Here is a 25,226-nt window from a genome sequence, read left to right as displayed (position 1 = left end):
TTTTTATAAATAGCACAAGCCAAATTCTATGTGATATGTCCTCAAACATGTACCCTTAAGATCAGGCATCATTGTTTATATCTTCACCCATGCTGAGTATAGCTTTTGAGGACCTGTTGTCATCATGACTTACTGAGCCAGCATGCTGAAAATCAACAACTGCTATTCCTGGAGTTGTACACAAGATTCCCCAATTTACTTTATTTTCAGACCAAACTGATAGAAAGCGCAGACTGGGTTTAATATTTTAGAATTACTATTTATTGCAAGTAATTAGACCCTAGCTATAGGCAAATAATTACACATCACTGGAATATACTACAAATTAAAACATTAATCCCCTGACAAACTCTCCTTCTCTGTGCTTGCTCACACTCTCTCTCTCTCTCTCACACATACACACACACACGAAAACTGGGAGGCAGTTGTAGTGCCAAGTCACAGTTGCTGAGATGATTGTTACGATGGTTAGAATGTTGTTTTTCAGTTACCCCTCTTTGGATGCTTCCACTGGTTTGCAAAAGCTATGAGGTGGCTGGTGAGCTTACAAAATACCTCTGATATATGAACAGAGTCTCAACTTACAACAGCTACTGGAGGAAAGATGAACTAGCTTTCTTCAGTTCAAAATGGGTTTTGACTGCAGAGAGTAGAGAGATAGCTCCTGTCCTGGAGATCAAAAAAATTGATGCCCAGCCCTAAGCTGTTCAGGCACCTGAGAACCAATCACATGGTTACTGGCAGACAAATGGCATGTATCATTGACAACTAATCATTTGTCCACAGACCAATCAACTTCTTGTTACCACCCAGCTACAATGTAGATGATCTCTTGGCTCCAACTTTTCTGGAACCACTTCAGTTATTGCTTGTTCAAATGGCTGTTTACACAATGCTGGCTTTGAATGTTCAGGTTATTAGTGTTTCAGCAATCCTTAAAAACATTGATTTTATACCGTTCTCTCATTTCAGCCCTCATTTTAAAAAACACACAAAAAAAACAGTCTTTACACAGTCCATGGTGATTGGTGTCTGATCAAGAGTCTGTACCAGTGAAACACAACCTCATCTTCTTTGAAACCTAATCCTTTGAGAAACGGCCAACAATCTATTCAGCTATCAGGTTATGCTCTTGCATTCATGTCATGATGTACATGCATGGATATCAAAACCTCTTGGATACTCATCTCTTCCACTGAGAATATACAACTCCAATTTGTCAGTCTCTGATCCAAAATGAATAAATACTCACTTCTTCACATCAAATTCCATCTGCCATAATTTTGCCCACTCCCTTCATCTATGTACCTTTAAAATCTAACATAATAATTATTGAGTACCTTATTGCGATTGTCATGAGGTCAGCCAGGTAGACCTCATAAAATATGACTTTCCTGATTGGGGCTTTTAATCTGGAACAATCAGGGAGCCCTGGCTGACAGGTATAAATAGGACTGTCAGAGGTTCTGTTCACTCAAGAGCTGGCTCTGAGGGAGCAGGATCAGTGTAAAGGACCCTCCACATGCAAATAAAGGGTGACTTGGTGATGGGGTACTGGCCTCTGCTGATTTATTTCACATCCTAATTTAATACCATCTGCAAACTTGGATATGAAATTCTACTCTGTCAAAGTCAATGGCATATATAATGAAAAATTAGACTCCGAGAATAATTGCTTATTAGCGATCAAACCTATCATTTGTATCCTCGGAAAGCTACGAGTTATCAACACAAGGCACGAGGTCCCTAAAGATTCCTTGCCCCCTCATTTGTTGTTAATCTCTTGTGCAGATTGCAATGTGATTAGTCAGATGAAACCTGGGTAATCAGAACTGGACAAAAGATCTCTTGGTAATAATCTTGAGCCAATTAAGCGATATTATCAGACAAGGATGTGAAAACTTAAATTTGACTTTGCTTCACAGGTAACCCGAACAGCAAAACAAATTAAAGTTATGATCACCTAAAGTTTAATAGCGCTAAACATTTAGAGTTTCAATTTAAATGTAACTCGATTTCCTGAAATAAAAATCTTAGGCACAAATAAAAAGAAAACAAAGCTAGTTTTGATCTGTCCTCAGGTAAGATTACTATTTTCAAATCTCATTTCAAACAGCGCTAAAAAGGTAACATACTCAAAAGACAGTGGCCGAACCACCATTTCTCCGGCAGAGTGTGCTTTATGGAAAAGCGTATACAGGAAAGGCAGCAGCATGTATCTATTGAAGAGGGCTTTCCGCATTGCTGATTGTGCTGATTCACTGAAGACATATGGTTCCTGGGGCTGCAAAACAAAGTAAAGGTCTCCCATTATAAATGGTGATCAAATTAAATGATATATTTATAACTATGTCAAACATGGAAACACAGGAAATGAGCCCTGGACTTGAATGAGTAGGCCTAACTTTGGGCCTTACATCTCAATATCCAGTCAGCTATTGCCATGCAGTGGGGCATCCATGTGCAGCTTGTCTGAGAACAGACTTCAATGTACATGTTTCATAGTGCATCAGCAAAACTCAGGCAAATCATTAAAGTCCGCCAGGAGAGCAAGTTAATCGAGATGTTTTCCTTATGCCAATATGCGATTCCTGCCTGCCTTATTGGACACATTCAATCCTGAGAAGCTAACACTGCCATGAATTATCTAGACTGTAGACTCTGATCAGGAAACCAAAGCGTTTCCTTCTTAGGACCTCAATTTGCTCCATATTTTTCTTTAGGTGGTGTAGCAAGTTAAGAGACATCAATCCTAGCAACATGTCAAACAAGATACATTTTAAAGGCAGAATGCTTGTGCAAAATTTAGATGCAAGCACCAACCCTTTTTGTCCCATGCATCCTGGGCTCCTGCCACAACATATATTCATGTAGTCCCAAAGTGTCTCACAGAAGTGTTACAAAATAAAACCTGAGCAAGTTACACAAGGTGATATTAGGGCAGTTAACTCCAAGCTTAGCCAAGGATGTGGATTTTAAGGAGTACTTTAAAAAAGAGAAAAGAAAGGTTGAGAGGCAGGGAGGTTCAAGGAGGGAATTATGGGGCTTAATACCTTAAAGGATTCCAGCAATGATGCAACAATTAAAATCAGGGTTCACTGAAAGTCAGAATTAACTGAATCAAGGTAGCATGAAGGTGAGAGAAACATGATCAGAGATGGGTGACAATATGGAGGAAATGGAAATCAGAATTTGAATATCAAGACATTGCTTGGCTGAAAATCTACATGAGAGAGCAGAAGGATTATAAGCGAAAGAAACTTGGCACATGTAAGGATGCAGATGATGCCAAGTTTATGGTGAACACAATTTTGGAAACAGCCAGAAATGTTTTCAAAAGTCTAGACCAGCAGTAACAAAGGCAATGAGCTGAGGTGTGGCGTACTTTTTTCAGATTTTTTAGTGGAAATCTGGAACTTGCTTTTCTAAAAGAATCATTGCAAATTTAAAATTCAAATCAACAGATTTTTGTTAGAATATGAAGACTTAGGAAGCAAAATAATGTAAAAAAAAAAGTCTTAACTTCTACAAATCAGGCATAAGCAAACTGTATGTTCGAACAGGCTTCAGGTGCCAAATGTTATTCTCCTGGCAATAACATCTGGGGATGTGAGTGCCAGAAATAGGCAGTCTGAGGAATGGCAGAAAACCCATTCTAGGATTAAATGTGGCAAGTCTGTCAAGGGTCTGATCTGTCTCAGACAGTTGCTAGGGAGAGGGATGAAGTCAGTAGCTAGAGGAGGGACACTAGAGAGACAATGGAGGTGGTTGGAGACAATCGAAAACAACAAGCCATCAAGGACAAGGAGACTCACATCTTTACCTCAAAGAGAAAGAATCCAAATTTGTACAGCAAGCTTTGAAATAAGCAAACTCTCCAGTCATGATGTTGTATTGACTGAAGCAAGGAAATTTCCTGGCTATATATAGCATTTCATTAAGAATATTGCAATAACAAGAGCTTCTCAACCTCAAACAGTGTTAGTTTGTTGTTCACATAGACAATGTTTGAATTCCATGCCATGATTTTTGGCCACAGAAGGAGTATGCATATTGAGGCCAAACGGTCGATTATCACCCTGTAAAATCATTTCTAATAAACCTGATGGCCTGCACTAAGGATGGAAGTTTCCTGGTGAGATATCCTTCAAAAGATAGTGACAAACTGCTGAAGTACTTTGCCAATGAGCATGGACCATTCCAGTGGCAATCCATGTTCTAACCCGAAGAAGAAGAAGAAGAAGAAAAGAGACAATATGCTCTTAACAGATTAGAAATGGAATGGATGCATCTTCTTTTGGAAGAACATATAACTCGGTATCACTGACTAAAAGTAAAAGGGTTGTCCATTAAAACAGATATGGAAGAATTCTTTCCTCACAATCATTCGTCTATGGAATGCTCTTCACAAAAAGTAGCAGAAGCAGAGTATTTTGAATATTTTTCAAAGCAAAATTGGTAGATTATTGATAAATAAGAGAAGAAAAGTTATCAGAGGTGAGCAGAAATATGGACTAATCAGATCAGCCATGATTTTACTAAATGGCAGAGCAGGCTCAAAGGGCTGACTAATCCACTCCTGCTCCAATATTGGATGTTCACTGTTGTTTACTGTTTTCATGCAAAATGATTAGAGGTTAACAAACATTAAAAATTGAAGATAATAAATGGTAAGCTTTTACATCTCAGGTAACAGTCTGAAATTCTTTTCAGATATTCTATTACCAAACAGTAATATAACAAATGAATCTTTCAAAGATATCTATGCATTCTATGCCTTGAAATAATTAACCAGAATTGGACTCTAAGCCAGCTTTAATGTTTATTGTACACTCAAGGACTAACCGGCTGATGCAGGGCATTGTGATTCCGCATAAATGGGTAGAATGATCCAAGTTGCATCCAACGCACACAGAGTTCTTCAGTGGTGGGCAAACCAAAACCACAGATATCCGCTCCAACAAGAGGAACCCCAAACATGTTAAACAGCATTATTGCTGGAAAGCACACAAAACAGTTTTATATTTTCACCTTTTCACAATTAATATCTGACATTCTAACTATATAACAGATTGCCAAAGCATAACAATCTAAGAAAGCTTTGTTCTGTACTACCATCATACTAACAACATGTAAACTTGTATGTAATCACATAGGGGTTTATATTTTTAGTTCTTGCAAGTGGAGATATGATAAGGCAGAGAAATTGAAGAAAAGAAGAAGTATCATTTGGCACTCCTGTCATGCTTTTTCATGTGGTTGACATATAGTAGATCAAGCAGTGGCTGTGAGCAGCTGCACACTTCAGTCAAACAGGAAGCTGCTTGATTCACAGATTCTAATTAAAACATCCACGTGGAAATAAGCAAAAGAGATCAAAATTATGAATATAAAAAGGCACATCCTATATTTGACTAAATACTTCCCTCATGGGATTCATTTAACCTGTGTTGAAAAGACTTGTTTCGATCTGTCAGTTGATTGAGATATGCGCAGCTCACAGAAGTTTAAGTGTTACTATGCTTCATAATGTACAAATCAGAAAGACATATTTAAAATCTTACTGTTTAACATTGAAAAAGGAGAACTATTTCAAGAATGACTGAGGGATTTTTCAATAAGAAAGTTAAGTTCCTAGGAGTGATAACCAACAATCTGCCCTGGACCTCCCACATAGATGCGATCGTCAAGAAGGCACAACAACGCCTCTTCTTCCTCTGGCAGCTTAGGAAATTCTGCATGGCCATAAGGACCCTTACCAACCTTTACAGATGTACCATGGAAAGCATTGTATCCAGGTGCAAAACAGCCTGGTGCAGTAACTGCTCTGTCCAGGACAATAAAAAACTACAGAGAGTTGTGTGCACAGCCCAGACCATTATAGAAGCTAACCTCCCATCATGTAATACATCTCACTACCACAGAAAGGCTGCCAATATCAAAGATCCCTCCCACCCTGATAATGGTCTCTTCCAACCTCTTCCACCAAGTGGAAGATTCAGAAGCTTGAACAAGCATCAACAAGTTCATGAACAGTTTCTTCCCTGTTGTCATCAGATTGCTGAATGGACCTCTCTAACTTTAACTAATGTTGATTTTGTTTTGTGCACTCCTGTGCAGCCCTAACGTTACATGCCTCGCTCCATCTAAGCGCCCTATGATGTGTTTGCTTTTGTTTGCTATGATCTGCCTGTATTGCTCGCAAAACAAAACTTTTCACTGTACTTAATACTTATGATTACAATAAATCAAATGTAACTCTATCGCTTCTCTTTTACAGAAAAAAATTGGTTGATAAATCATATAATACCGTAATGGTATTAATTATAATATGAATGAGAAGTATTTCACTCATCTTTCAAGGTTGCTCTATCATTCAATATGATCACAGCTAATCTCCTTCTTCACTTCCTCACATTATGCCAATGTCCTTTGATTTCCTTAGAATCCAAAAATCTACTCGTCTTGAATATGCTCAATACTTTGACATCCATAGATATAAAGAAGAATTGGCAAAGTTCCAACCCACTCACTTAGCTTGTCGTTATTCCCTTTCAGCTTCTTTGCCTCTCTGCACTCTTCCCTATCAGTTACATAGATTGTTTATAGCAGAGATCCAAACACTTCTTGCAGACTTACAGCCTGTCGAACTGAAAATAATCTGTTCACCCTTATTGGTTCTCATTTGCTCAATCCATGTTCTTGAGCCTTTTTTTGTGTAAAAACTGAAATAATTATTGAAAAATCAGATTCACTCCATTCACATATTCCCCTTCATCAACCATGCTAGTTATCTATTCAAAAGAAAATTCTCCAGATCTAAAAAACAATTTTTATTCCTTAAAATTGTGACATCTCAGGACAATCATGTTGTAATTTTCTTAAGTTACCACTACACAGGGTCCTTGATCGTAGACTGGAGCTTGTCTTTTCTACTGATGCCAAACCAACTGGTCTACAAATCTCCATTTCCTCCCTCCCTCCATTTTTTTTCTTAAAAGTAGTACTGTTGTTACTTTATAATTTGTGTGACCTTTCTAAAGCTAAGCATTTCAGGAAAATTAAAACTAATGCTCCCATGATTTCTGCATTCACCTCTTAATGCCAGGGGGACAATTTCAGGTTTGTGGTATTAGTTGCCTTTAATTCCATTAATTTCTCAATAACTATTCCTTTACTGATACTGATTTATTTAAGCTTATTTTCACTAGACCCCTGCTTCCCCACTGTTCTGCAACGTTTCTTGTATCTATCTTTGTTTGTCACAAAGCATTTGTTTAATGACTCTGTCATGTCATTATTCTACGTTATCTTGTCAAAAATGACAACATAATCTATATTTAAGATTCTGATCGAGTAACAAATATTAACCAGGATATTGGGGATAATTCCCATTCTTCTTTGAATTGGTAGCAAGGGATCTTTTATACCCACTAGAAAGTACAGATGGGATCGTGCTTTATCCAGTCCAAAAGATGGCATCTCTGACAATGTGGCACTCCGTAGGTATTGCATTTGAGCCTTGGTTTTTTTTTTATGTTCAACTTTGGAAGTAGAATTTAAATCCAAAACCTTTTGATGAAAGAGCAATTTGCTACCAAATGAATCTTGGCCAATGCTTGTAAAACAGCTACTAGGACGTGAAAATTTCATCTAACAGTTATTCATTTCGAAAAGGACAACTCCATAAATAACACCAAAATTTTGAAAACATCTATGGAAAGTGGGACAATGTTTCAGGATGATGCCAAAAACTGGTTTGTTTCCATACCTGGGATAGTATAATACATGTCACTCCAAGTACTTTCAATGTCCCCAGTCCAGTGTCCAGCATAGCGACCATGACTTGGGAAAGTGGACCGTGATATCACAAATGGACGTTTTCCTATCACCTTGATCAGAGCACTTGACATAAGAAAGAAGCCAATGTTAAATAAACAGTGACTTAAAACATGCGTCAACTGACCACTGCCAATTTACACCCCACTTCTTTCAATGGATAGTTACTTGAAAATAAAATTGTTCTTGCACTTTACTCTTCAATAATGCAGCAAAATCATTTTAAAAGTTTCACAAGCCAGTTCATTAACAGACTTTGAATATTGGTAGGCGACATGTAATACCCCGGGGATTGTGACTGACACTGCTCTGCATACTTGGGAATCAGAGTCAGCCCACTGAGTCTGCACCACTAAAAAAACCACCACCTGACTATTCTAATTTCATTTCCAGCATTTGGCCCAAAGCTTTATGCCTTGGCATCACAAGTGTACATCTAAATATTTCTTAAATGTTACAAGGTTTTCTGTCTCTATAGGCAATGAGTTCCAGTTTCCCACCACCCTCTCGATGAAAACATATTTTCTGACATCCCCTCTAAACCTCAGCTCAGTTGGCTGGATACTTGGTTTGTATGCAGAATTATGCCAAAAGGTTCAATTCTTGTGTACACAGTGGGTCTCTAGAGGGGAGTAAGAGCAGGCCGTTTGTAGTGGATAATGTTAAAACATACATCTGGAAAGCTCAAAGAATAGCCATTTGTTCATGAAACTGCAGAACAAACCAGCCAGCATAATGGAACTCATTCCAAAGTACTTTTGAAAAACTAAAAAGTATTCTGCACAGCGTTCATAAAATTTTGGCTTGCTGCACAGAGCACTGCACCCATACCTAATAAAATCAAAACATTGTTGTTTCAATTGTCACTTACTCATGGGAAGCAATGGCCTCAGTCAACCCATATAGGTTGTGGAGGTTATAATGTGATGATAAATGCTGTTGTCCAGACATACACACAGTCCGGGACCTCAGATATCCCCCAGTCACACCTGGAACAGACAAGCAGACATTTTTTTGTAACAATTTGATAATGTTCTTTGCTGTATGAATCAGAGATGAAGCAAAATATTGCACAAATCACAAGCCACCATGTATACAAAAAACAAAAAAAACCTTTAAAACACTATAAAGAAATTGGGAGGTCATGTTGCAGCTGTACAGGACATTGGTTAGGCCTCTGTTGGAATACTGCATGCAATTCTGGTCTCCCTCCTATTGGAAAGATGTTGTGAAGCTTGAAAGGGTTCAGAAAAGATTTAGAAAGATGTTGTCAGGGTTGGAGGATTTGAGCTATAGGGAGAGGGAGAATAGGCTGGGGCTGTTTTCCCTGGAGCATCGAAGGCTGAGGGGTGATCTCATAGAGGTTTATAAAATCATGAGGGGCATGGATATGATAAATAGACAAAGCCTTTAGCCTGGGGTGGGGGAGTTCAGAACTACAAGGCATAGATTTAGGGTGGGAGGGGAAAGGTATAAAAGGGACCTAAGGGGCAACTTTTTCACCCAGAGGATGGTGTGTGTAATGAATGAGTTGCCAGAGGAAGTGGTGGAGGCTGGTACAATTGCAATATTTAAAAGGCATCTGGATGGGTATATGAATGGGAAGAGTTTAGAGCGATATGGGCCAACTGCTGGCAAATGGAACTCGATTAGGTTGGGACATCTGGTCGGCATGGATGAGCTAGACTGAAGGGTCTAGTTTCCGTGCTGTACATCTGTATGACTCTATGAATGACAAAAAGGTTTTGAATGAGGAGGCTGAAACACAAATCTTGCTTTTGGTATTAAAGTTATCTTTTACCTGGTACATAAGGAGGATATTCTAAACTGTTGTTTGGACAACCATTTATTGCTCCAGTAACAAAGTTGGATGGTTCATTCATATCCTGTGAAACAAACAACTTAATTTTTATTTAATACTAGCTTAAAAGAAAGCTTCATTCCTTTTGAAGTTTAAACTTCACTACAATTTGTGCACTACACAAACTGCTTGTTCTGACAGTATTCAAAAGGTGCTGATTTTCTCAATTGAATATGCAAATCAATCAGTTCAACAAACTATTATTCATTGTTTTTCACCATCCGTTCAGACTCAGCTGTGCTGAGATGAAAACAGCTGGAATGACCTTGTAGGAAGGACAGCATTCAAGGTAGAACTGTGGCAAAAGCTGTGTCATTTTACATACAAAACCATGACTTGTTTCTGAAAGAAAAAAAATGCTCTGATTTGCAAAAAGGTACCATTCAACATCAATAACAAATTTCTTTGTGGCTGTACAGGCAGTGGGACAGAGTCTGGTTAACTGACATACAGAACTGGTTGCATATCCACAGCTTTTCAGAAACACTCATCCATTTCTACTTTCCTGTATTTATGCAGTTGGGCTCAATAATTTAAGTCATTTCCTAAATTAACTTTTTCCGTTAACCAGTAAGTTGCATTAAGTCCTGTAATAAAACAGAAAATTGTTTTCCTGTCGAGAAGCTGATTACTGCCAAATTTTAAAAAAGACATTGTTGAAGCTTTACATCCAAGTGTTGTTCCATGGTCACCAAGCTAGTAAATAAGGCTGAACCACTTGCTCATCATGCAAACCTTATGCTGAAATAGGACACAAATCCACTCTGCTGGATATCAGCTACCCCAATCAGAACATATCTCACTGAACATTTTACAAACTCAGAAAATCAAGAGTGGTATTTACCACAAACAGGATGCTACAATTGAGTTACCACCCAGTCATATGCCCTAAACATTTGCGGATTGTATCACAAAGCAAATCCATTTGGATTTCTGCAACAAATGTTCTAACCATACTCAACCAGCTTGCACTTGCAAAACAAACAGGCCAACGCCCTGTCCAAAGTCAACTTGCCTGGTTTAATATTTAAAACCTGGAGTTAACCGTGAATCATCATTAATGGGTGCATGCTTCATGCAACTGCCTCTACCAGAGTCCGTGGGTCAAATGATCAGTATTCTCCTCTCGTGCAGTATAATGTTTCTTCTTAAATATTGGGATTCTTGTAAATCATCTTGATGAGTGGAAGACACAAAGCTTCAACAAAAACATTTTTTCAGAATTACTCAAATACAAAACTAATGCTAGAATTACTGAATTATCGAATATTTTGAAGAATGCAATGCTAAATGAAGAATGTATTTTGAATGAGGTTACAAGGCTTTGAATTGCATACACACTACCTCTAGGTGGTGCAGAGAGGACTGTCAAGTCAATGAGCCATATCTAACACTTGAAAATTTAGGTGAGGCAACTCTCAAATGCTTTATTTACACCTCCTTTGGGATGAAAATGATGAAATTCTTTCATTATGAGCTCCATTCCCACTTATCACAGTTTGTTGATTTTTAAACCTCATATCAGAAACCTCCAAATTCCAAATTAAGTTTGATCTGTTGAAGCACAATTTTGCAAAGCAAACACAAATGCTATACAAACAAAAATATTTCCAATTTTCAATTATTATTCAATTATTTGTTAAATGAACACCAAAATTCATTAGTGCCACTTGTGCATGGACAGGTGAAAGCAAAACCCTTGGATGCATTTGTAGCATATACTCCAGAATTATACAGTAGCTATCCAATATACATCAAGGTCATTTACCTTCCACTGCTTTACCAATTCAATTCACTGGAAGACAGAATTTTTGAATTTTCATTTGCATACTTACAATCCACATCCCATCAAAGGACACTTTATTATGAAACTCCTTAAGATTTTCATACCACCAGTCATGAGTCTCTGGGTTTGTAAAATCTGGGAAAGCAGTTGGGCCAGGCCAAACCTAAACAAAACAGACCAGAACACAATTTAAATCTGCTTGGTGGGACTGGGTGGTAAAAGTTCAAATCCTGTCAGTTACAATGAGCAATGAGTTTGGAAAATCTTGTGTTCTGCATGTTGTGGTAACTGATTTCAATGAAGTGCTATTTATAATTTTATTAAGAAACAGCACAAGGATAGTCTGAAAATTTCTGAACAAGATGTTATTTTTTTAATAATATATTTTTATGTGTCTTTAACACATTCCAACAATTTAAATGAGAGATTTTTCCTAACCAATATAGTCACTCCACTACTTCTGGTATTAAATGATGAAAAATAAACTCGGTCAAAGCCATTCTCCTGTAATTTCAGATGCTCCTTGTCATCCAAATGTGTCTCCTGTAACAAAGCAATATCCACCTTCTCTTTTCTAAGACTCAAGAGTACCTTCTTCCTCTTAATTAGTGAGTGACTTCCCTTGATATTCCAGGTACACCATTTAATCAAATCATTAGCCATAATCTTCTGCAATTACATTTAAATTCCAGAGAGGAGGAACCCGAACCACAAATTGCTGAGCCTTAGTGTCACATGTCTACCAAATATAAAAACTACATAAACTAAAACCACTACATTTAACAAACATACAAAATTATTAAAAATAAAAACCAACAAAAACCAGAAAACAAACCAACATATAAAGCGCCAATAGCGTTGAGTAGGGGAACTCACCCCCTGCCCGGAGGGGGTAACTACCCATCCCGAACTGCCCATAAATAGGCATCTAACCATCTCAACCACCTTCACTTCTCCCAGCTGGAGCCGCATCGCAAGTACAAGCTAAAAAGAATAAACACTCGATAGAATATCAATATGAATTTAAAAAATTCTTTTATTAAAAAAGGGGGTAATAAATAACCCACCCATTCTTTGGTACGTCCTAACTTAGAAATTTAAAATCTACATCTTAACCACCGCCAGACATAGTTTGAACCAAATCATTATCAATAGAGGGAAAAAAAAGGGGAAAAACAAAGGTCCAACTGGATTTCGTACATTTCTTTTACAGAATGATAAACGCATACCCAAGCCACAATTTTTATACATACTACAATTGTTTAAATTAGGTTAGTTTGTCCACAAAGTCTCTTGCCTTCTCTGATGTGTCAAAGAGATGCATGGATCTATCTAAGGTGATCCGAAGCACTGCCGGATATCTCAGGGAGTACTGAATCCCAAGCTCCTTCAGTCTTCTCTTGACACCATCATATGATTTTCGTTTCTGGATCACCACTGCTGAAAAGTCCTGAAAAAAACATGATCTTAGACCCCTCATAAATTAGGGCCTTTGGATCCTTCCCCTGGAGTCTGGAAGCCTCCGTTACTCTCTCCTCATCCCGGTGATGATGGAACCGCACCAGGGAAGGATGAGGGCGTTGACCCAGACCCAACCTCTGCGCTGCGACCCAGTGAGCCCTCTCTATCTTCAATCTTCTCATGCCAGTCTCCAAGTTAAGGAATTTCGGAAGCCAATCTTCAACAAATTCCGCCGGCCGCTCACCTTCCTTACCCTCAGGCAGACCGATGATCCGAATGTTTTTTCTCCTGCCCCTGTTTTCAAGATCATCCACTTGGTCACGCAAATTATAAACCTGCGTCTTCAGGGCTTGGATCTCATCCTTGAATGAACTGGCATCAGCTTCCACCACTGTGACCCTGTGCTCCACCTCATCCGTCCTCTTCTCCAGGTCTCCCAGCTTCTGCTCATGCTTCTGCAGCATAAGAGAGACTGGAGCCAGTTTCTCTTCGATCTGTGTCCCCAGCATCTCGCAAGATTTCGAGAGCTGGTTCACAAGGTCCTGAAGAGTAATTGGCTCCGAGGCTGCTGCAGGCTGAGCTGCAGACCCGGCCTCCTCCCTTTTTAGGCATTTCTAGACAGTTGAAAATACAGGCAAGTCAATTTTTAAATGTTTCTTGGGGCTCCACAATCTTTCCAATGCCCCAAGAAATCCTGATGACCTGGGATGGGTGGGTTAAAGGACCGTCCTGCTCCTGCTGCGATGCGAAGCTCTGCAGTGTGACCTTCTCAGATCACTGCCATCTTAGATCCCCCACAAAATGGGCGGCACAGTGGTTAGCACTGCTGCCTCACAGCGCCAGAGACCCGGGTTCATTTCCTGCCTCAGGTGACTGACTGTGTGGAGTTTGCACATTCTCCATGTGTCTACGTGGGTTTCCTCCGGGTGCTCCTGTTTCCTCCCACAGTCCAAAAATGTACAGGTTTGGTGAACTGGCCATGCTAAATTGCCCTTAGTATTAGGTGCAGGGGTAAACGTAGGGGAATGGGTCTGGGTGGGTGCGCTTCAGCGGGTCGGTGTGGACTTGTTGGGCCGAAGGGCTTGTTTCCACACTAAGTAATCTAATCTAATCTAAATAAAAATGTTATATTAAAAAGTTGTGTTCAATTGAGACTGTGGCTGAGGCATATATCTGTGACAGTACTAGGGAGATTTACAGTGCATCAGACCTTTTGACATTGATGTTAGCAATACCCACTTTTCCTTTTCTTCTTATTCCTGACCCCTCATTCCAGATGGTCACAATGTCTCATTCTCCAATTTGGTTCCACTTGAGATTTTTCTGCAACTCTGATATTTTTTCGGGCGTCCCCTTACGGTTTAAATAGGATAAGATTTTAAGGCATGCATCTCCAACTCATCTTTTATGGAGGTTATTGCACAAAAGTATCTCACTGATTAATTAGTGAGATTAACATTCTAATCTAGCTTTTGAATAAACTGACTACACAATCACAACCATTGGCAGTAGCATCTAATGAAATTACACTTATCAGCATGTGCAAGAATTGCATTAGCAGAATTTGACAATAACAGTTCTGATGCAAGAAAAGAAGAGTTTCTTGAAACTGATTCATTAACTGACGTGTGTTTGCCATTGATACCTACAGAACCCTTCAATCTCGAATCTTTTGACCCTTAAAAGTTTAACCACTTTTTTGATTTCTTCACATAGCAATACTTTGGTAGAATAATGCTTCTGCCACTTGCAACTTAGAAAGTGAAAACAATTGAATGCAAAATCAAAAGCTCCTTGTTGCTGCACTGACCTTTCCAATCAATGGTTGGCCAGTTTCATTCTTAATGAAAACACCTCTCTTCACACCGTCATCATATGGCTTGTATGACCCTGCTGCCTGGGTACTGCTGATTCCTGGATCCTACAGTGGAAAGCAAAAAGTGAGCGTTAAGTAGTCTTAAAGGAGACACCCACCGCAGATGTTCAATCCAAAAGAAGGTGACAATTAAATAACATTACAAGCTGAACATGTGTTGACACTGGACAAAATCAAGATGGCCTGCCATTTAGCTGTAAAATGTGTCAATATAACATCTCTTGGTTTACATAGCAAGGTTGCCATTTAGTAAACTTACTCACAATGAATTATACTCCAACAAAAGTTAATATAAACAAGAGCAAATATATTGCGCATTGAGGGAAAAAGGAGTCTAATAGTGTCACCACAACGCGACCTGTATTCTACTCTGAAAAATGCTGCAAAATACTCATTTGAAAAATTTACATTTTTCAACATGATTTCCTACCTGTCATACTTTGTGTGCATAAATCTTACATCCTGCATTTACCAGATACTGACAGCTCGCAACACGAAGGCCAAGAAACCATAAGGCAGTGGGCGGCACGGTGGCACAGTGGTTAGCACTGTTGCCTCACAGCGCCAGAGACCCGGGTTCAATTCCCGCCTCAGGCGACTGACTGTGTGGAGTTTGCACATTCTCCCTGTGTCTGCGTGGGTTTCCTCCGGGTGCTCCGGTTTCCTCCCACAGTCCAAAGATGTGCAGGGTCAGGTGAATTGGCCATGCTAAATTGCCCGTAGTGTTAGGTAAGGGGTAAATGTAGGGGTATGGGTGGGTTGCGCTTCGGCAGGTCGGTGTGGACTTGTTGGGCCGAAGGGCCTGTTTCCACATTGTAATGTAATCTAATCTAATCTAATCTAATTAGATTACTTACAATGTGGAAACAGGCCCTTCGGCCCAACAAGTCCACACTGACCCGCCGAAGCGTAACCCACCCATTCCCCTACATTTACCCCTTTACCTAACACTACGGGCAATTTAGCATGGCCAATTCACCTGACCTGCACATCTTTGGACTGTGGGAGGAAACCGGAGCACCTGGAGGAAACCCACGCAGACACAGGGAGAATGTGCAAACTCCACACAGTCAGTCGCCTGAGTCGGGAATTGAACCCAGGTCTCTGGCGCTGTGAGGCAGCAGTGCTAACCACTGTGCCACCGTGCCGTCCTTGTCTTTACTGAAGAATCAACAACAGTTTACATTCCAAATGTCCTATACCTCATGCAAATCGTTAATAGAAGATATTCAAAATAGAAAACGTTAAACTAAATTTTCTCTTTGTAAAATTAGAAAATTCTAATGGAATTCTTTTATACAAAATGCAGCAGTGCATGCATATATCATTGTAGCTTGGACAGAAACTCATCCTTCTGCCAAGGAGAAGGCAAAGCTGTTCAGGTCTATTCAGAACTATTCTCCTTTTTGCCTGTCTTATGCTGGTTCTTGAAACTTCATAATGCTAATAAATTTCATAAATACCTTTATATATCACATGCTTTGTCCACTATAGTCCATTTTCCACACTAACTTTTTGTAAATATGGATAATTTACCCAATTCCACAAGAAATATACATTAACTAGAATGGAATGTCCTAATCCTTCCAATAAGTGCAGATAAACTTCATTAGATTAGATTCTCTTTAGTGTAGAAACAGGCCCTTCAACCCAACCAGCCCACACTGACCCTCCGAAGAGTAACCCACCCAGACCCATTTCCAACTGACTAATGCACCTAGCACTATGGGCAATTTAGCATGGCCAATTCACCTGACCTGCACATCTTTGGACTGTGGGAGGAAACCCATGCAGACATAGGGAGAATGAGCAAACTCCACACAGACAGTCACCCGAGGTTGGAGTCGAACCTGGGACCTTCGTGCTGTGCGGCAGCAGTGCTAACCACTGAGCCAGTGTGCCACCCAAATCATGTAAATCAATCCACCTTCACCTCATAACCTCATGCCGTAGGAAAATCCTCAATAACTACAGCTGAAGAACCAATTTTGGAAATTTGAGAAAGGAAAGAGTAACCTTGAAATAAATTTAATATGTATACTTACTTTAAAACACTGACCTTCAGCAAATATGAAAATTCGCATTCTTAATACTAAATAAAATCAATAGTTGAAAGACTTGAATCTTGGATCATTTGTTTCTTCTCACCACAATCATGACGTACTTCAACCCCTTCTGGTGGAACTCATTTACCATCTGTGGATAGTCCCCATAGTGCTGTAAGTTATAAGTAAAGTCCTTTCTTTTATCCATATAATCAATGTCATTCCACTGTACATCCTGCAGGAAAAAGGTAAATCATTAGCAAAAAAAATGAACAGTTCTGTATCTGGTTGATAACAGTAATGCAGAAGGGTGCATCGTAAGTATTTTTAAACTGCCTTCTGTTTATGATTATGCACTACCCATTCTTGCATATTTATAGTAACCAAGAGAACTATAAATCATCCAAGCATATATCTCTGCCACCTCATACTAACAACATTATTATGTATTGCACAGCAATTACGTAGTTCTTCCTTGAAACTATCCCCCGTTCTGGTTGATGTTCTAATTAAAAAGATTAAATAATATTTTTAGGAAGAGCTTCTACCTTATGGAGGAGGTTTCAAGCTAATCGACAATGAACTAACATCAGAAAACTCTGCTCACATGTAACATCTGTAACAAATTAACCATAGCAGCTGAGACAGTCCACACATTCTAAATCAATAACCCAAACATTATAGAAGTGCTTCCCAATGTTAATGGATCCTGAAAAACAAATGACCCCAGAATTCAGATCCATATACTTATCAAAAACTAATCAGTTCTTCTAGGGCTGTGAACTATAGTTGGCTGAAATCTAGCCATTAGTTTTTCAGATATATTGCTTTGAAACATACTAACAAACTGGGGCAAAACATTACCTCAGTCAACTTTCAGTGGCGGTGAGAAATAAATTTCTAAATTGTATGCAGCTTTCAGGAAAATGTGATATTTGCAGCTTCTAAGCCATTTCTTCGACCTGAAGCAAAGGTCATAGAGATTTTGCTTATCATGACTTCAACAAGTTCACTACTTTTGTCATGACTAAAACTACTGGGATGTGTACACTGATCAGTCTTGATAAAAATTTGCCAAACTGAACTACTAAAAGCAATCCATTTACTTTGCAGAATTCGTTCTGGACAAATTCCGAGTCAATAAATTGACACGCCCTGCTTAAATTATGCTGGAGATATTGTTGCTAAGGTGAGGTTTTATTCACTATGATTTAAAATGCCTATTTTAATTCAAGGTTAAATGGGGCATGTGATGTCCTTTGAGTCTTGCCTGATGATAAGTCAATGTGACCCTGGTTGCCATGGGAATTGGAGCCCAGATAAAACTCTAATGAAATTCTCAAATACCAGCTTTCATCTGATCATAAAAATAGACACATCTGCCCTTGAAACGTGGAGACTTAGACTAAGGCAGTCAGACTTGCAAACTAGTAGAAGATACTGGAAAGCTACTAATGTGAAAGTAGAATATATTCTCCTTTAGAACCTCTACAAGATCATTTGCAAAGATCAAGAAGTTGCCCAATGGTGCCTTTTGGTGCCTTATGTCCAATTGGATATATTCATAAGGATGAGCAAAGGAACTTTTAAAAGAACTATGGAAAATTTGCTCCAGTATAGCAGGGAGAGACAACCAGCTGAAATGCTGGGAAGGATTTGGCAGTTTAGAAACAAGACTACAGTTCTGCTGGGAATGTGATGAAATGTATAAACATGGTGTGGGGTTACACCACGTGGATGAAAAAGCGATATGGAATATTACTAAGAAGTGTTTAATCAACGCTGATTATAGTTTATTTCAATAAAAGTCTAATATTAAAGCAATCCACGGCAAGCTTTCAAGCTGGTCACTGAGAATTTAAATCTGTTTTTAAAAAAAAGATCAATCACTACAAGGAACGTAACTACATGAAACCCAAATTGGCAAGAAACAGTCTTGTAAAACCGAACCACAGAGTACCAGAAGGCTTTGCAGAACTTGCCCAACCAATACTATTGTAACCACCTGGTACGGTAGCTAGAGTAGAATCAGAAAATTTTTCTCGTCACTCTTTTCAAGTCATGCTGATCAACCAGGCTGGTTGTTTGATCATCAACAATGCCCTGAAACATTGAACTTAACTGACACAGGTATAGATTATTAAGTCTACCTCTGAGGATTGAGTAAACTCCAATCTTACATTGGTCGTTTGTGTCATCCTGCAGAAACCCTACACCAAGATGATACACCCTACTTGGTCCACTGAGTACAAGAATAACCATTACTTTATCATTTGTTTGACAATGTCTGTTTGAATCCTTACTAAACAAATGGAAGTCATTAGTACCTTCTTACAAGTAGCCCTGTGAGGAGTAGTACTATATATAAAATAAAAATGTTTACATCATCGTCATCTGGAGCTCTATCTACAGCATGAAAATACAGCTTATTGTACTATGATTGTATTATGGTGGTTCTGTTAGTCAGAGATGCAAAGCACCACTGAAACAACTCAAATGGAACCCAAATCAATGAAATCAAGATGATATTAGCATATTCCCCATACAGTACAAGCAGCAAACACTAACTCTGCCCAATAGATTTTGAACAGATCTTGGAAGTCAAGGTATGAGACACTGTGGGACACCTACAGCAGAATTACGTTTAACCACAATTTGCAACCTCATGGCTCTAATAACCAAGATGATCAACTCAGGTTCAATGAAATATTGTGACTGTGGTGAGAGAATAAAGATAATAATAAATATTATTAAGTTCCAATCAATCTGAGACAACTTCAGTCATCACCAGTTCAGCTTCAACCATATTACCATGTCTGATTTTGAGGCCCAAACTTCTGTAGGGATGTCAATGTCTTCAAGATAATGTAGAGATTTGTCATCATGGAAGCAGAGATTAAGGACTTTTATTTGAGAGAGGCAGTGAGACTGTTGTCCTTAGAGAAATTTAATGGGACAATAAAGAGAAATGACTGAAATGATTATGTGTTGATTGAGTATAAACCATTCCCGACTGCAGGAAACAATTTCAATCAGAGGCATAAATTTAAGATAGTTGGAAAAATGTCTGGGAATAAGAAGACTTTTTTCTTTATTCAGCATGTTGCCAGAATCAGGAATGGATGCTGCCTGAAGAAAATGGTGGAAGCTATAGTAATGACCTATAGATAGGGAACTGCATATATACAGTACTTGCAAAGGGGAAAGGGATAGACAAAAATAGCTAGGGAGTGAGACTATTTGGATAACTCTCCTGGAGTCTGCAAATTAAAAATGGGTTTTTTGGTTTAGATAATTCCATAAAAATCTGAATTATTGAATATTTCAATACAACAGGAAATCTTATCAGACAATTTTGATGTTCTGTGCTTTAGATCCTCCAGCAGTTCTGTACTGTATCCTTCAGAAGAATGTTTCATTGGCAAAACTAGATTAGTTTCCAAACAGAAATATCTCTTTACCTTTGTACACCTACCTGAGGCATATTGGCTTTGCTCATGTTTGCCACAACTTGTCGGGTGACGTTGGTGCTGAAGTAACCATACTGACATAGATGAAATCCCAGACTCCAGTATGGAGGCATTATAGGATAACCTGCAGGTCATAAAAATGTATATTAAGGTGCTCTTCCAAGTAGCACTAGCAAAGAAATGGCATTATATATCACTTTCCATGACATCTTGCAGTCAATTAATTACTTTAAGTTCCCATTTTAATAATGAAAGTGTGGCAACCAATTTGTGCACAACACCAATGTGATAAGACCTCAAGATCATAAGATATAGGAGCTGTCAATCCACTGAGTTTGCTTCACCATTTGACCATGGCTGAGACAAACTACTTTTATTCATGTTGATTGAGAGATAAATATTGGGCAAGACACACTGGAGTACTCAGATGCCCTCCTTTGAGATATTGCCAAGGGATCTTTTACATCCAGCCCAGAACAGACAGGACCTCAGCTTAATACTTCATTCAAAATATGAATGCATCTGCATCAGAACTTTATTTCAACGAGCTAACACACACACTGCAGCAAAGAGGAACTACGCAGAGCAGAGGAAAATCACCTATACCATGTATTCAAAAAGAAAGGGTATGCAATGAACACAGTCCATCGATTTCTCAGCAACAAACTCAAGCAAGCAGACAAAACACGTCCAGAAACTCTAGCCACTCTCCCCTACATCAAAGACATCTCGGAATGACTGCCAGACTACTCAGACCCCTTGGCATCATGGTAGCCCACAAACCCACCAACACACTTAAACAGCAGCTAATGAACTTGGAAGACCCTATACGGACAATAAATGAAACTAATGTCATTTACAAAATACCGTGCAAGAACTATAACAAATACGACATAGGACAAACAGGCAGAAAACTAGCCACCAGGATACATGAACATCAACTAGCCATAAAACGATATAACCCTCTCTCACTGGTATCCTTACATATAGATGAGGAAGGACACCACTTCGACTGGGCCAACACATCTATCTTAGGACAAGCCAAACAGAGACATGCATGAGAATTCCTAGAAGCATGGCATTCCAACTGGAACTCTATCAACAAGCACATTGAGTTAGACTCCATCTAGCACACCCTGAGAAAAAGAACAGGAAATGACATCACCAACCCAAAGAAACCCCAAACATATAAATAGAAAGCAAGAATCATGCACAGTGCTTCGCCTGAGGCCCACTGAAGATGTTACCTAGTAGGGTTATGGAATGTCTGGAAATGAACCTCCCAGCTCAGCAAGCAAACCTACATCCAGAACCTCAACCTGAGGTACAAATCTTCTCAAAACTAGCTAAGACATATGAAATATGTAGAGCAAAGGGAAACGACATAAAAATAGAAGTTAACATTGACTTCTGTTCTAGGACATAAGTTAGATAAAAGAGAGCCAGTGGACATGATCTGTTTGGATTCCAGAAGTCCTTTGACAAGTTGGCGCACAGGAGGCTGCAAGTGAGATAACAGCCATCGTGTTCAGGGCAAGGTACTGGCAATGACTACAGGATTGGCTGATTGGCAGAAAGCAAAGTGTGGGATAAAGGTTTTTTTTTCAACATGGCAGCTGGTCACCGGTGGAGCTCAGCAGGGGTCCGTGTTGAGACTGAAACTACACAGAGGAGCTGAGTGTATAAGATAAGTGAGGGAGAGAGTGACATGAGTGCAGAATGTAGACAGGACAATAGGGTAGGATGGTCAGATGTCTAGTGTCCAAGAATGAGAGACTGGTCAAATACTTGGGATTAGGACAAGTATATTTTCAGTGTGAGAGGTTAACATGGAGTTAGAGAAAGTTTTAGCTTTCCTAACTTTTCCTGGCTAACTACCAAGGTAAATAAGTCAAAACCCTCTATAGTCTCAGATTAAGGGACTTTTTCCAGAAGGTTACAATCCACAAAGCAAGTTCCTACTTCCCAGGGAATACTATACTTTCAATGTGCCTGAGGGTTCTTAATGCACATCCTTCTGTCTATGCCCTGAGACTGGATATGTGAAGATAGGAAAATCTGCGCTTTGGTCTTTATCAACTATGAGTTAATCCATTTCAAAAATCAGAATTTGCTTATTAATTTTCTAACAGCACAAAATGGGTGGATATGAGAAAGGCTATTTCCCTGAATTATTGATTTAACAAAAAAATCAAATCTTGTACTCAGCCAGGAACCATTTTTCAATTATGAAACAAAACCATGAACATTTGCGCAGAATAAATGAAAGATTAAAAGGCAAGAATGATTCTGCTGGGTATTAATTCTAGGTCTTTCTGAAGTGTAAATAGCAAGTGGTGGTTTAATCTTACCAATAACATCCATGTACTGCCTTATCACTGTTTTTGGATCTGGACCCAAGAACACATAAAAATCAAAGATTCCTCCAATTGTTCTCCAGGTCAGGGCGGGGGCTGGCTGAAGTAATACATCTGGATGAAACAAACATGCAATTTTCTTAACAGCATATAGACAAACAACAGCATCACATGGATTGTGTAAATGGGTTGCCATGTTACCAATTCTACCAATTACGTAACTGTACATGGGAAGGGTTTATGATTAACACACAATCCTGATCTAGCAGAGTTGAAAGAAATGGCAGTATCATCCTAAAATAAATACAGGAAAACAATTTTGAATATTACTTGTAAAACCCTATACACAGACCAAGGTGAGGTTCCTGAATGATTCTAGATTGGATATCTCAAATCATTCAGCTCCTAGATAAGGAGGGATGAACTAGCTCCCCATCTTTATTCACCCACCCTCTTGGTGGGTCACAATAATGTCGATTTAAAAAAGAATCCCTTCATTTGGAGAAGCGTCTCTTCCAGACCCAAATTAACATGTTTTAAAAGGAGCCAATTTAAACAGGCTTTCATGAATTAAAAGAGTGAGTCTGTTGATTACTAAACATGAGAAGAATAAGCAATACAATACCAATATACACATTAGAAATACAGGCGAAGCCAGAAAAAATCCTTTTCTTTAAAAAGAAGTGTATGGATCAGTGTGATTGTTGTGAAGAGTGGATTGTTGAACATTGGAGTGGAGATTACCCATGTCTTCATTGGCATTGGCATGGAAATTACTGGCTGAAAATGTCAAATGTTTTAGTTTTGAAAGTTGCTGTTGCTCTGATTCTTTTCAACAGTGACTGAATTCTAGCATTCCTGGCTAGAGTGCCCTTTTGTTGTCCTGTTTTCTTTTGCCTCGCCTGCTAGCTGGCTGGCTGCAGGAGCTCAAAGTGAGAGAAATCCTTTTACTGGCAGTAAAGGGGTGACCAGCAGACGTTCTTCAAGTGTGACTTTCATGGTACAAGAATGCTCAAACCCAGGCTAGTGTGCCTGGGTATCTTAGTCTGCTGGTACACGAGAACCTTCTGTCCCACTAGCACACTCCAGTAGAGTTGAAACTAGCTTTTTAAACCCTGTCTTTCTGCATTTTTCAAATGGAATAGAAACAAAATGTACTTGCAGTTTGGAACATAATCCACAAGACATCGACAGCCCTTGTTATCTTTCTGGTCACAAGAGATCACAATCTGTTTAGACTTGCCTCTTCCCACTTTGAAGAGCTGTTGGTTGAAGATCCCTTGGGGTGGCTCAGTGGTTAGCACTGTGGCCTCATAGCACCAGGGACTCGGATTCGATTCCATCCTTGGGCGACTGTCTGTGTGGACTTTGAGGTGTTTTTCCCGTGTCTGTGTGGGCTTCCTCTGGGTGCTCCAAGTTCTTCCCACAGTCTAAAGATGTGCAGGTTAGGTGAATTGTCCATGCTGAACTTCTCAAAGTGTCCAGGGTGGCAATAGAAAATGCAGGGTTACAGGGACAGGGTAGAGAGGTGGTATTTGTGGAATGCTGTGCAGAGGGTCAGTGTGGACTAAAATGGACTGAGTGGCCTGCTTCCACATTGTAGGGATTCTTTAAGTGAAACTTTGAGGATTTCTCTCTCAGCCATCAACTTTACATTCACAGCTACTTTGTTTCAAATACATATTTTGAAATTACCAGTTAAAATGTATATATTACTTCAGGGCTCTGACCCGTATTTTGACAATAGAAAAATGACAAATATTCTATATTTGTAAATTGGCCACTTACAGCCAAAGGTTTCAATAAAACAGACAGACAAAACAGCCAAGTGAGAGAGACCAGAAACAAACCAAAATAAACACATAAAACATGGAGAAAATGCTTCCTTACATTGCAGATCATCATCTAATCAATGTGATTTAACATTTAACAGCTCCAACAGATCTTGAACTTTACTCGGAATTCTATTACATATTCAAGCATGTTAATTTCTTACCCTTGGCATTACTGTTGAACAGGAAAACACCATGAGCTTTTCCATCTTCTTCCATCACCAAGTAGAAAGGATGTGAGCCATATAAATTGGCATGTGGCTGTAACAAATAAGTCAGTACCAGTCAAAGTACATGAATTACATTATTGAGTTTGTAAATTATTCTTTACTTTTTATTTTAAAAACTGAGGGAAACTTTCATGCATCCTTTTGCATGTGTTCTCCCTGCTTCTTTGGAGTAGACTAGTTGGGCTTTGCTCAGAAAACTACCAGAGCATCACTCATATCTCTGGCAATTTTAGAATATTAGAAATGATAGTAAAAGTTTCTTTCAATACATAAGAAACAAACGACAGGCAAAAATAGACACTGGGCCACTTCAAACTGATGCTGGAAGCCTAGTGATGGGAGATAAGGAAATAGCAGGAGAACTTAATAAGTACTTTGCGTCAGTCTTCACAGTGGAAGACATGGGTAATATCCCAACAATTAAAGGGAGTCAGGGGGCGGAGTTGAGTATGGTTGCCATTACAAAAGA

The 25,226-nt window shown here is 39.1% G+C and overlaps 1 protein-coding gene across 1 annotated transcript in view; it reads right to left on the bottom strand.

The window, feature by feature from the left end:
* The window catches only part of LOC122562181 (lysosomal alpha-glucosidase-like), a 56,780-nt gene that overhangs the window by 8,739 nt on the left and 22,815 nt on the right, over nucleotides 1–25,226 (bottom strand). Inside the window, exons 5-15 of the mRNA XM_043714807.2 lie at nucleotides 24,692–24,788; nucleotides 22,690–22,809; nucleotides 20,344–20,462; nucleotides 16,972–17,103; nucleotides 14,758–14,868; nucleotides 11,536–11,649; nucleotides 9,641–9,725; nucleotides 8,711–8,828; nucleotides 7,772–7,905; nucleotides 4,846–4,997; nucleotides 2,136–2,284 (exon numbers count right to left, since the gene is read on the bottom strand). Of these exons, the coding sequence (XP_043570742.2) occupies nucleotides 2,136–2,284; nucleotides 4,846–4,997; nucleotides 7,772–7,905; nucleotides 8,711–8,828; nucleotides 9,641–9,725; nucleotides 11,536–11,649; nucleotides 14,758–14,868; nucleotides 16,972–17,103; nucleotides 20,344–20,462; nucleotides 22,690–22,809; nucleotides 24,692–24,788 (1,331 nt within the window). The remainder of the gene's footprint in view (nucleotides 1–2,135; nucleotides 2,285–4,845; nucleotides 4,998–7,771; nucleotides 7,906–8,710; nucleotides 8,829–9,640; nucleotides 9,726–11,535; nucleotides 11,650–14,757; nucleotides 14,869–16,971; nucleotides 17,104–20,343; nucleotides 20,463–22,689; nucleotides 22,810–24,691; nucleotides 24,789–25,226) is intronic.

Source organism: Chiloscyllium plagiosum, unplaced genomic scaffold (assembly GCF_037043375.1).
Source record: "Chiloscyllium plagiosum isolate Xiang-an unplaced genomic scaffold, Cpla_swu_hap1 HiC_scaffold_25, whole genome shotgun sequence".
NCBI lineage: Eukaryota > Metazoa > Chordata > Chondrichthyes > Orectolobiformes > Hemiscylliidae > Chiloscyllium > Chiloscyllium plagiosum.
This window is presented reverse-complemented; position numbering and strand designations above follow the sequence as displayed.